The sequence below is a fragment of the Oncorhynchus keta genome, chromosome 6 (genome assembly GCF_023373465.1).
Source record: "Oncorhynchus keta strain PuntledgeMale-10-30-2019 chromosome 6, Oket_V2, whole genome shotgun sequence".
NCBI lineage: Eukaryota > Metazoa > Chordata > Actinopteri > Salmoniformes > Salmonidae > Oncorhynchus > Oncorhynchus keta.
Window position 1 is genome coordinate 40,250,874 of NC_068426.1, and position 13,260 is coordinate 40,264,133.

Consider the following 13,260-nt stretch of genomic DNA (forward strand, 5'->3'; position numbering starts at 1 on the left):
AATGGTCCTCTGATACATACTGTAAGTAGTTGGAGTTTTTACTGGTACATGCCAACAAAAATACATCGTGCCCATAGGCTCAAACCATATACTTAGATGTCATATTATTGTATCCGCGTCCTAATTGTGGCGTCTGTGACCTGCAGTTATGGAACGTTTTCAAACTAGTATAATTAATTGGCTGAACCCTCCTGGTGACCTGGATGGAATTGTGTGATCCTTCCTTAAACTATAGAAAGTCCCACCTGCCCGTGATTAAACGGCTTTTAGGTACTAGCCCTCTATCTATCTCTATGGTTCAAACATCAACGAGCCCAGGTCCCTTAAATCATTGACTGAAGAGAGTCGCGCTATAAAAGGAGAGAGGGGAGGAAATAAGACGACATTGGCATCCTGTCGACTGTTAGCTATGACGGACTGATACATTCAACAACTCTTTACTTTATAAAGTGTTGCCCACACAGTACATAACATGCTCTGGCTATACTCACCCTAGTTTTAATCTAATTTCTATTTCAGCGAGACATCAGTGACCTTTGTCATGTAGCCGACTGCTCTTGCTAGCCATTCCATTTATTCAGATAACACATTAAAATGAGCAAACCAGGAACTGCAGAACCCAGAAACCAACCCAACCACAACATGACCACAGTGCTCGTGTGAGGCATCAGATGTCATTAGACAAGGTTTTCATTGATCAAGGTTTATTCGATAAAAACAATGTCGCAAGAACAAAAAAAATAGCAACGGCAGCTATAGGAGAAACGTTCTAAAAATCGACACATTTTGTATCCGTTTGGCATAGGTGGATTTGTATTTTGTCAAACTTTCTTAATCGCGAATAATTATGGAAACAGTGTTTAAAAAAAATAGATAAAATGATTGCCGAATAAATGTGAAGGTACGTGATGTCATCACGTTATTATAAAGCTCCACTCCACATCTAATTCTAAATACCTACTGCCTGCTGGTTGGCTGAATGCAAGTTTCACCATCCAATTATTTCAGATCTAGGCTACAGGAGCGCAAGTTTCACCGTGGCACGGACTGTGCATTCTATCCATGCTGGCTTGCGCCGGCTACCTGAGACATGAAACAGACAGGTGGGAGGACATACAGGTTGTCAGCAATTTATTAATGCACAATTTGCCTAAATGGATAATGGAGACACTTCAATCACTTTTTTTTTATTCTTCACCAGGTTTGTGTGTGATGTCGTTACGTCCAGCTGTTTTTTTTTAGCGACAAAATAGTTAAAAGGAAACGCCGCAGTATTTTCAATGCAAACTTTATAAATGTCAACAAAAAAATACTTGACAAGTTCATGGAAATGTAGCCACTGGTAAGACCCTGAACAAGAGCGTTGATCTATTTCACTGACATCAGATGGGCAACCTTTCAACCACGAAGATATCAAATATCTTACTTTATTTGAATGTGACAATGTGAACAGAGGTGCAGTTTATATATAGGCAAATTCAAAAAGAGAAGAAACTATTTCACCTGTGGAAAATGTGGACATACAGTGGGGCAAAAAACGTATTTAGTCAGCCAACAATTGTGCAAGTTTAAAAAGATGAGGTCTGTAATTTTCATCATAGGTACACTTCAACTATGACAGATATAATGAGAAAAAAAAATCCAGAAAATCACATTGTAGGATTTTTTTTATGAATTTATTTGCAAATTATGGTGGAAAATAAGTATTTGGTCAATAACAAAAGTGTATCTCAATACTTTGTTATATACCCTTTGTTGACAATGACAGGGGTCAAATGTTTTCTGTAAGTCTTCACAAGGTTAACACACTGTTGCTGGTATTTTGGCTCATTCCTCCATGCAGATCTCCTCTAGAGCAGTGATGTTTTGGGGCTGTTGCTGGGAAACACAGACTTTCAACTCCCTCCAATGATTTTCTATGGGGTTGAGATCTGGAGACTGGCTAGGCCACTCCAGGACCTTGAAATGCTTCTTACGAAGCCACTCCTTCGTTGCCCGGGCGGTGTGTTTGGGATCATTGTCATGCTGAAAGACCCGGCCGCGTTTCATCTTCAATGCCCTTGCTGATGGAAGGAGGTTTTCACTCAAAATCTCACGATACATGGCCCCATTCATTCTTTCCTTTACACGGATCAGTCATCCTGGTCCCTTTGCAGAAAAATAGCCCCAAAGCATGATGTTTCCACCCCCATGCTTCACAGTAGGTATGGTGTTCTTTGGATGCAACTCAGCATTCTTTGTCCTCCAAACACAACAAGTTGAGTTTTTACCAAAACGTTATATTTTAGTTTCATCTGACCATATGCCATTCTCCCAACCTTCTTCTGGATCATCCAAATGCTCTCTAGCAAACTTCAGACGGGCCTGGACATGTACTGGCTTAAGCAGGGGGACACGTCTGGCACTGCAGGATGACTCCCTGGTGGCGTAGTGTGTTACTGATGGTAGGCTTTGTTACTTTGGTCCCAGCTCTCTGCAGGTCATTCACTAGGTCCCCCCGTGTGGTTCTGGGATTTTTGCTCACTGTTCTTGTGATCATTTTGACCCCACGGGGTGAGATCTTGCATGGAGCCCCAGATCGAGGGAGATTATCAGTGCACAATGCACAATTGGTGGCTGACTAAATACCTTTTTTGCCCCACTGTATATACACACTACCAGTCAAAGGTTTGGACACACCTACTCATTCAAGGGTTTTTCTTTATTTGGGTTAGGGTAACAAACAAAAATGTTAAACAAATCAAAACACATTTTATATTTGAGATTCTTCAAAGTTGCCACACTTTGCCTTAATGACAGCTTTTCAGACCCTTGGCATTCTCTCAACCAACTTAATGAGCTAGTCAGCTGGAATGCAATTCAATTAACAGGTGTACCTTTGAAGCATGATGGAGGAGGTGTAATGGTGCTTTGCTGGTGACCCTGTTGTGATTATTTTAGATTCAAGAAAAACTTACTGTTCTGCCTGCGGCTATGGAACCCTGACCTGTTCACCGGACGTGCTACCTGTCCCAGACCTGCTGTTTTCAACTCTCTGGAGACAGCAGGAGCAGTAGAGATAGGAGTAAGTGTCAGTTAACTTTTCATAGCCTGAGGTGCTGATTTGTTGCACCCTTGACAACTACTGTGATTGTTATTATTTGACCATGCTGGTCATTTATGAACATTTGAACATCTTGGCCATGTTCTGTTATAATCTCCACCTGCCACAGCAAGAAGAGGACTGGCCACCCCTTATAAGCCTGGTTCCTCTCTATGTTTTGGTCTTTCTAAGGAGTTTTTCCCTAGCCACCGTGCTTCTACACCTGCATTGCTTGCTGTTTGGGGTTTTAAGCTGGGTTTCTGTACAGCACTTTGATATATCAGCTGATGTAAGAAAAGCTATATAAATACATTTGATTTGATTAACCAGCTATCACAACGTTCTGCAGCGATACGCCTTCCCATCTGGTTTGCGCTTAGTGGGACTAGAATTTGTTTTTCAACAGGACAATGACCCAACACACCTCCAGGCTGTGTAAGGGCTATTTTGACCACTATTATTCTACAATGTAGAAAATAGTACAAATAAATAAACCTTGAATGAGTAGGTGTGTCCAAACTTTTGACTGGTAACTAATATATATATATAAATATATTATCCTTGAATCCTTGCAATGACCAGTACCTATTCAATGAGTGTAGCTCATCTTAGCAGAGGCATGTCAGGCATCCTTATCAGACGCCTTTATGAGCAACAACAGAATGTTGTGAATTATTCACATGGAATCTTAGGATAAGGAGACTATTGGAATGTACCAAAAACACCACTCATAAGTTCTCTCACACTCACACTTGAAGTCAGAAGTTCACATTCCAAACTAAGTGTGTCATTAAAACTCATTTTTCAACCAAAAAAAAATAAAAAATATGTCTTGTTAACAAACTATCGTTTTGGCAAGTCGGTTAGGACATCTACTTTATGTATGACAAAAGTTATTTTTCTAACAATTATTTAGACAGATTTCACTTATAATTGACTGTATCACAATTCCAATGGGTCAGAAGTTTACATACACTAAGTTGACTGTGCCTTTAAACAGCTTGGGCAAATTCCAGAAAATTATGTCATGGCTTTAGAAGCTTCTGATAGGCTAATTGACATTAATCAATTAGAGGTGTACCATCAAACTCAGTGCCTCTTTGCTTGACATCATGGGAAAATCAAAAGAAATCAGCCAAGACCTCAGAAAAATAATGGTAGACCTCCACAAGTCTGGTTCATCCTTGGGAGCAATTTCCAAATGGTGGTACCTGAATGTACCACGTTCAGCTTTACAAACAATAGAACGCAAGTATAAACACCATGGGACCACGCAGCTGTCATACCGCTCAGGAAGGAGACGCGTTCTGTCTCCTAGAGATGAACGAAAAGTGCAAATCAATCCCAGAACAACAGCAAAAGGACCTTGTGAAGATGCTGGAGGAAACCGCCATAAAAAAGCCAGACTACAGTTTCCAACTGCACATAGGGACAAAGATTGTACTTTTTGGAGAAATGTCCTCTGGTCTGGTGAATCAAAAATAGAACTGTTTGGCCATAATGACCATTGTTATGTTTGGAGAAAAAAGGGGGAGGCTTGCATGCTGAAGAACACCATCCCAACCATGAAGCACGGGGGTGGCAGCATCAAACATGGGGGTGCTTTGCTGCAGGAGGGACTGGTGCACTTCACAAAATAGATGGCATCACAATAAAGGAGGCCTACAAACCTGACTCAGTTACACCAACTCAGGAGGAATGGGCCAAAATTCACCCAACTTATTGTGGGAAGCTTGTGGAAGGCTACCCAAAACGTTTGATCCAAGTTAAACAATTTAAAGCAATGCTACCAAATACTAATTGAGTGTATGTAAACTTCTGACCCACTGGGAATGTGATGAAAGAAATAAAAGCTGAAATAAAATTTCTATACTATTATTCTGACATTTCACATTCTTAAAATAGAGTGGTGATCCTAACTGACCTAAGACAGGGACTTTTTACAAGGATTAAGTGTCAGGAATTGTGAAAAACTGATTTTAAATGTATTTGGCTAAGGTGTATGTAAAATACAAACACACACAGTTGTATACTTTCCAACCTCAAAACAATTGAAGATTGTACGCTTTCCCAATGCATGGGAACATACCTAGCTAATTTGATTTCGCTGTGCTGGAGGAAAGAGATTTACTGTGTACGATACCAAATGTTTTTGGGGTAATTCCTCACGAAACCAGAACAAAAAGCTACCATGATTTTGGGGGGATTTTCATGAAATGTATTCTAAAACTATAATCGAGAAATCATTTATCAAAGTTGGCATTTTAGCCTTACCCAGGCAGGCCTCTTTTAAGACTCCATAATGTTTCATATGTGACACAAATAAAGCTTTCCCACTATCACAACGGGCCGTGATTGGGAGTCCCATAGGCCGGCGCACAATTGGCCCAGCGTTGTCCGTGTTTGTTTTAAAAAATATCTAAAAAACTACAGCTTGCTCTGAAATGTGTTTTGATTTCAATAACAATTTTCTTAATTTAATGAATATAAAACAAAAATAAAAATGTAATGGCCCATTTTAAAACAGAGAAATTGGCATAGCGGGCAATATAACCAATCACAGCCCTCCTTTTACTTGTATCATTGAACATCCTGCAACTCTAAAAGCAGCAGCGATCCCACTCTGGGACTTTGATATGCCCAGGTAAAATCACATTTTTTATATTTTCATGTTTATATTTTTCAATATTCATAAATAATGTAAGAAATGATTGAATTCAAAATACTACTCATATTACAGAGCAAGCAGTAAGTAAAGCTTCATATGACAAATGTTTGCTTTGTAGCACCTACAGATAAAACATCATGGAGTCTTAGAGGCCTGGGTAAGGCAAACATGCCAGAAATATTTGTCAATTATGCTTTTAGATGCTAAATGACACAGTGTCTTCATAAAGTATTCAGACCCCTTGACGTCAACATTTTGTTATGTTACAGCCTTTATAAAATTAAATTAAATAAAAAAATCTACACACAATATCCCATAATGACAAAGCAAAAACAAGTTTAGACTTTTTTTGCTAATTTATCAAAAATACCAACAGAAATACCTTCCTTTACATAAGTATTCAGACCCTTTGCTACGAGACTCGAAATTAAGCTCAGGTGCATCCTGTTTCCATTGATTATCCTTGAGATGTTTCTACAACTTGATTGGAGTCCATCTGTGGTAAATTCAATTGATTGAACACAATATAAGGTCCCACAGGTGACAGTGCATGTCAAAGCAAACACCAAGCCATGAGGTCGAGGGAATTGTCCGTAGAGCTCCGAGACATGATTGTAATCAGGGCACAAATCTAGGGAAAGTTACAAAAACATTTCTGGTCCCCAAGAACAGTGACCTCGATCATTCTTAAAAATGGAAGAAGTTTGGAACCAACAAGCCTCATCCTAGCGCTAAACTGAGCAATCGGGGGAGAAGGGCCTTGGTCAGGGAGGTGACGAAGAACCCAATGGTCACTCTGACAGAGCCCAAGAGTTCCTCTGTGAAGATGGTAGAGTGGCCAGACGGAAGCCACTCCTCAGTAAAAAGCACACGACAGCCCACTTGGAGTTCGTCAAAAGGCACCTAAAAGGAAACAAGATTCTATGGTCTGATGAAATCAAGATTGAACTCTTTGGCCTGAATGCAAGTGTCACGTCTGGAGGAAACCTGGCACCTGGCACCATCTCTATACCATGTTGTGGGGATGTTTTTCCGCGGCAGGGACTGGGAGACTAGTCAGGACAGAGGCAAAGATGAACGGAGCGAAGCACAGAGAGATCCTTGATGAAAACCTGCTCCAGAGCGCTCAGGACCTCAGACTGCGGCAACGGTTCACCTTCCAACAGGACAATGACCCTAAGCACACAGCCAAGACAACGCAGGAGTGGCTTCGGGACAAGTCTCTGAATGTCATTGGATGGCCCAGCCAGAGCCCGGACTTGAACCCGATCTAACATCTCTGGAGAGACCTGAAAATAGCTGTGCAGCAACGCTCCCCATCCAACCTGACAGAGCTTGAGAGGATCTGCAGAGAAGAATGGGAGAAACTCCCCAAATACAGGTGTGCCAAGCTTGTCGCGTCATACCCAAGAAGACTAGAGGTTGTAATCGCTGCCAAACGTACTTCAACAAAGTACTGAGTAAAGGTCTGAATACTTCTGTAAATGTGATCAGTTTTTATTTTTAATAAACTAGCAAAAACTTCTACAAAACCAGCTTTTGCATTGTAATTATGGAGTATTGTGTGTAGAAAAAAACAACTATTTAAATCCATTTTAGAATTAGGCTGTAACCTACCAAAATGTGGAAAAAGTGAAGGGGTCTGAATACTTTCCAAAGGCACTGTATGTCAACAATCCTCCAAAGGACCATTCTATGGAACACATGTCATGAAAATCCCCAAAATCTATTTTTTTTGTCCTGGTTTCATGAGGAATCACCCGTTGAAACCTTCAAAGTGTTTTTCATGGCATTGATGAAGGTTTAAACACATTCCATTTGAGTAAAGAGCCTCCCCTCCCCTCGTTGTGCTTTGAAACCAGTGAGGATTTGTGGGACGGTAAGGGGTGCCTTTACCGTAATGACAAAACTGTTAGCTTATCAGGTCAGCTCCTTGCGTTGTTCAGCCTATTTATGGATTGGTGTGCTACAGGGCAACTGACCTCACTATACACCCAGAGACCGGCCATGATGGCCAACCATCAGTTTAGCAGAGTTTGGACACAGACTGCTAGACTGAGAAAAAAAATTACAAAATGTAAAATGGTGTAAACGACTTCAATGCGATTGATTGGTCAATGCTTATTGTATTGGCCAATTATGACAAACAAGAGACTAACATGGCACTGATTATTGTGAAGTTCAAGATATCATCTGGACAAACTTGTACATTATCTCTTTGGAATATATATATATATATATCACAACAAAGCAACCAGCTAAAACAATACACAACACCTACCGTGACAGTTAAGCTGGACCCTCTATCAGGTAAAAGGCAAACTTGCCATTAAAGTCATTGCTCGGACAAAATGGGCAAACCAAATTTTAAAAACGCAGTCCTGTTCTCTGCAGTATTCCAAATCCAAACTTGAAGTGTAGTGTTGGAGGTGATCATGGTGTTATTATAGGCTACTGCAGACAGCGCAGAGTTCACATAGGGCTGGGGTCAAGAGGTCAAAAGACTTTGAGTATACAGGAAGTCGCTGATCCAAGGGAATTTGAACAACAGATGGGGGGGCCTGGTCAACACATTGTCCAATACCCAGGGCCTCGGTCTATCCAGAACATAGTCTTGGAGGGTTTCAGTCTAGCTGAGAAACCACATGTCCCAAGCAAAGAATTTGTAGAACACTGCATCGTACACATGGAACATACTGGATGGAGTTAAGTGATAGCTCTTAAAATGTACAACTCGGTGTCCCAGAAGTCTTTGCAGGTAGCATTAGCCGATGTTGCTCTAAGGTCGTCCAGTGTTATGATGACAGCCTGGAAATGGCTGGAAATGTGGTCTGGGGTGTGCGGGGCAGCGAGGTGTTCAGGCTTGAAGACGGGTCACGTCTCAAAGTACTTGTAGATGGCCGTGACGTAGGTCATCACACTCTGCCAGTCAGGTCTCTCTGTGTACACCATCTGTCCAATGTCCTGAGAGAGTCGGAGAGAGACGATATGGGTTGCAATACAAATGCGTAACACACTGCGTAGTTTCTCTCGCTGCAAATTGTACGTGCAGAACATTCTCTGCGTAAGAGATGGTGAGGAATAAGCGAGCACCCCTCGTTTGGCCTAAGAGTAAGAAGTCACAATACTTTCCACCAGAGAAAGGTGGAGAGGTGTTCCTGCCTCTACTTAATATCTAAATGGTCATATAATTGTCAAGAACACAGAGAGCGTCTCTTTTGTTTTAATAGCAAATCTCCTCCCCCTCCGTCAGCTCTCTGGAGTGTGTATTGGGGAAAACAGTGGATCACACACACAGAGGAAACCCAGCCCGTCTCTTGTTACGCTGAAGTCTACTGGCCTCGGTGTGACACCGCTCCTAAATAAACTGCTTGCTATTGACATAATAATAAATAATAATAATGAACACATCTTTTAAGGCCTCACAGGCTACAGCCAAACTATGTGATGTTGGTGTGCATTGCTGCAACTATACATCAGCCCCGTCTTCCTGTTGCCCAGTCAAGCCTTACAAAGAGGGGAGGAAGTCACATGGAATGTCTCTCTCATCCCCCTCGAATAAAGCATCTGACTCATTTCATTCTACGCTTTTAGTGGTAGTCAAATATCCTTTCGTTCAAATGGTGGATGTAAACGGCTCGGACACCTACCAACGTGGACTTGATCCCGACACTTTTAGCTCGGACACCTACCAACGTGGACTTGATCCCGACACTTTTAGCTCGGACACCTACCAACGTGGACTTGATCCCGACACTTTTAGCTCGGACACCTACCAACGTGGACTTGATCCCGACACTTTTAGCTCGGACACCTACCAACGTGGACTTGATCCCGACACTTTTAGCTCGGACACCTACCAACGTGGACTTGATCCCGACACTTTTAGCTCGGACACCTACCAACGTGGACTTGATCCCGACACTTTTAGCTCGGACACCTACCAACGTGGACTTGATCCCGACACTTTCCGCGGCCTGGAAAGCCAGTGTGAAATTCTCCTTCTGAAAGAAAAGGGAGAAAATAAACTTTTTTTTATGAACGAACAACAACATGACACAACATTTCCAAACACATTCCTGGACACAGCTAATGCCTAGCTATGGGCCATTTTTTATTTTATTTTACCTTTATTTAACTAGGCAAGTCAGTTAAGAACAAATTCTTATTTTCAATGACGGCCTAGGAACAGTGGGTTAACTGCCTGTTCAGGGGCAGAACGACAGATTTGTACCTTGTCAGCTGGGGGGTTTGAACTTGCAACCTTCCGGTTACTAGTCCAACGCTCTAACCACTAGGCTACCCTGCCACCCCGGCAGGCAAGCTCAATGGGGAATGGGGAATATTAATTGAAAATGCTTTTAAGTCCACGATTAGACTTAATTTGTGTCCAGGGACTCCACCATGACTGCCTTAGCTGACAGTGGGAGCCTCGATCTCACCTTGTCCTGGCTGGAGAGCTCCAGGTAGGGGATGTGGGCAGGCAGGTAGGTGTGGAGAACAGCACAGAAGGCCAGCCCGTCGTTCCAGCTGCTGCTGAAGTTGGTGATGTCAATGTTCTGCAGCGAAGGAGCACAACAGTAAGGGATCAACAAAACCCCAGTCATAGGCTAACCTGATGTTTGACCATGTCATCCCAAACCACCAGCAACAACCGTAGATTACGCAAACCGTGGTCTTCCAAGGGAAGTGGAAGAAGGAACATGTTTTATTAACTGGTGGTTACTCACACTGCCTTGCACTCGAGCGAGAGAGTTTGGCTTTAACCTTCCGCCACCCCCTTCCGCCACCCCCTTTCGCCACCCCCTTTCGCCACCCCCTTCTGCGTGCCCAATGAGCCCTGGTCAAAAGCACGATATAAGGAATAGGGTGCCATTTGGGACGCAGGCCCAGTCTACAGCAAGGCAGCCCTCACATGTCTTCTAAGGGTCACAGGGAACCTTTGTCAGTTATCAGAGATGTTGCGTGTCAAGGGACATGGGGAGAAGAAAATGGTACAGATACCAGGGCGCCATTACACAAGGGACACCGCAGTGGGGAGCATGGAAGAGGAAGGGGGTGCCTGCGTACTCCGCCAAGAGGCGTCGCTGCTCTCTGCGGGACCCCAATTCACTGGCTCTCCGGGATCACAGCACCCGTCTCATTGGTGTTAACCAGGACTACACATGCTGCAGACAAAGGCACTCTAGTCACTAACTATGGTGAGTCACGCTGGTCTTTTCCTCGGAACCTTCCACCCACACAAAAAACCAGACAGCTATTGAGAAAGGACTGTTAAACCGCTGACATACTTAGAAACAAGGAACATAAAAATGTTTCAGGCATGTTTAAGGCATGTTTGTGGCATGTTTAAGGCATGTTTAAGGCATGTTTAAGGCATGTTTAAGGCATGTGGCATGTTTAAGGCATGTTTAAGGCATGTTTAAGGCATGTTTAAGGCATGTTTAAGGCATGTGGCATGTTTAAGGCATGTGGCATGTTTAAGGCATGTTTAAGGCATGTTTAAGGCATGTTTAAGGCATGTTTAAGGCATGTTTAAGGCATGTGGCATGTTTAAGGCATGTGGCATGTTTAAGGCATGTTTAAGGCATGTTTAAGGCATGTTTAAGGCATGTTTAAGGCATGTATTCTCTACGCATCCCTTTTACCAGAGGAGTATATGAAGCAACGATGCATAAGTAGAGTTCACGCGACAGGAGGATCCCAGCAGAGAGCATTAGAGTATAATCTGTGGAAAAACAGGGTTAGGAAAGGCTTGGCTGGTAGCAGTGTGTTTACAGTGAGTCAACTGGCACCAAGCACTCCGAGCAGCAACAGAGAGGTAATGAACACATTAACTATGGGCCTCATGAAAACAATGCCACATAGGCCTATATACCGTATATATATATAAAAGAGAACAAGCGAGAACACTGTTTGTGGAAAGAAAACGATTTAGACGGGAGCCAGGGGACCAATAGAAAATACTAAACTAGAGAGGCTATTTAGCATTGTAGCCCAACTCCGTAGGGCACCCCCCCAACTCCGTAGGGCACCCCCCCAACTCCGTAGGGCGCACCCCCAACTCCGTAGGGCGCACCCCCAACTCCGTAGGGCGCACCCCCCAACTCCGTAGGGCGCACCCCCCAACTCCGTAGGGCACCCCCCAACTCCGTAGGGCGCACCCCCCAACTCCGTAGGGCACCCCCCCAAAAAATAGGTTTATACAGTTGTGGCCAAAAGTTGAGAATGACACAAATATTAATTTTCACAAAATCTGCTGCTTCAGTGTCTTGAGATATTTTCGTCGGATGTTACTATGGAATACTGAAGTATAATTACAAGCATTTCATAAGTGTCAAAGGCTTTTATTGACAATTACATGAAGTTGATGCAAAGAGTCAATATTTGTTGTGTTGACACTTCTTTTTCAAGACCTCTGCAATCTGCCCTGGCATGCTGTCAATTAACTTCTGGGCCACATCCTGACTGGTGGCAGCCAAATCTTGCATAATCAATGCTTGGAGTTCGTCAGAATTTGTGAGTTTTTGTTTGTCCATCCGCCTCTTGAGGATTGACCACAAGTTCTCAATGGGATTAAGGTCTGGGGGGTTTCCTGGCCATGGACACAAAATATCGATGTTTTATTCCCCGAGCCACTTAGTTATTACCTTTGCCTTATGGCAAGGTGCTCCATCATGCTGGAAAAGGCATTGGTCATCACCAAACTGTTCCTGGATGGTTGGGAGAAGTTGCTCTCGGAGGATGTGTTGGTACCATTCTTTATTCATGGCTGGGTTCTTAGGCACAATTGTGAGTGAGCCCACTCCTTTGGCTGAGAAGCAACCCCACACGTGAATGGTCTCAGGATGCTTTACTGTTGGCATGACACAGGACTGATGGTAGCGCTCACCTTGTCTTCTCTGGACAAGCTTTTTTCCGGATGCCCCAAACAATCGGAAAGGGGATTCATCAGAGAAAATGACTTCACCCCAGTCCTCAGCAGTCCAATCCCTGTACCTTTTGCCGAATATCAGTCTGTCCCTAATGTTTTTCCTGGAGAGAAGTGGCTTCTTTGCTGCCCCTTTTGACACCAGGCTATCCTCCAAAAGTCTTTGTCTCACTGTGCGCGCAGATGCACTCACACCTGCCTGCTGCCATTCCTGAGCAAGCTCTGTACTGGTGGTGCCCCGATCCCGCAGCTGAATCAACTTTAGGAGGCGGTCCTGGCGCTTGCTGGATTTTCTTGGGCACCCTGAAGCCTTCTTCACAACAATTGAACCGCTCTCCTTGAAGTTCTTGATGATCCGATAAATGGTTGATTTAGGTGCAATCTTACTGGCAGCAATATCCTTTCCTGTGAAGCCCTTTTTGTGCAAAGCAATGATGACGGCATGTGCATCGTTTTGTGGCAGGGCTGAAATGCAGCAGAAATGTTTTTTGGGGGATTCAGTTCATTTGCATGGCAAAGAGGGAATTTTTGCAATCACTCTTCATAACATTCTGGAGTATACGCAAATTGCCATCATAC

The 13,260-nt window shown here is 43.2% G+C and overlaps 1 protein-coding gene across 6 annotated transcripts in view; it reads right to left on the reverse strand.

Annotated features, from left to right (window-relative positions):
• Positions 1-1,114: 1,114 nt before the first annotated feature.
• LOC118385361 (cytospin-A-like) overlaps positions 1,115-13,260 on the reverse strand; it is a 33,884-nt gene continuing 21,738 nt past the window's right edge. For 4 of the 6 annotated variants that reach the window (XM_052521520.1, XM_052521518.1, XM_052521517.1 and 1 more), the window contains exons 13-15: positions 10,193-10,309; positions 9,653-9,754; positions 1,115-8,714 (exon numbers count right to left, since the gene is read on the reverse strand). In XM_052521520.1, coding sequence (XP_052377480.1) covers positions 8,625-8,714; positions 9,653-9,754; positions 10,193-10,309 — 309 coding nt within the window. In that variant the 3' untranslated portion in view covers positions 1,115-8,624. The remainder of the gene's footprint in view (positions 8,715-9,652; positions 9,755-10,192; positions 10,310-13,260) is intronic. The other 2 variants (XM_035772446.2, XM_035772445.2) reach the window with 1 other exon arrangement.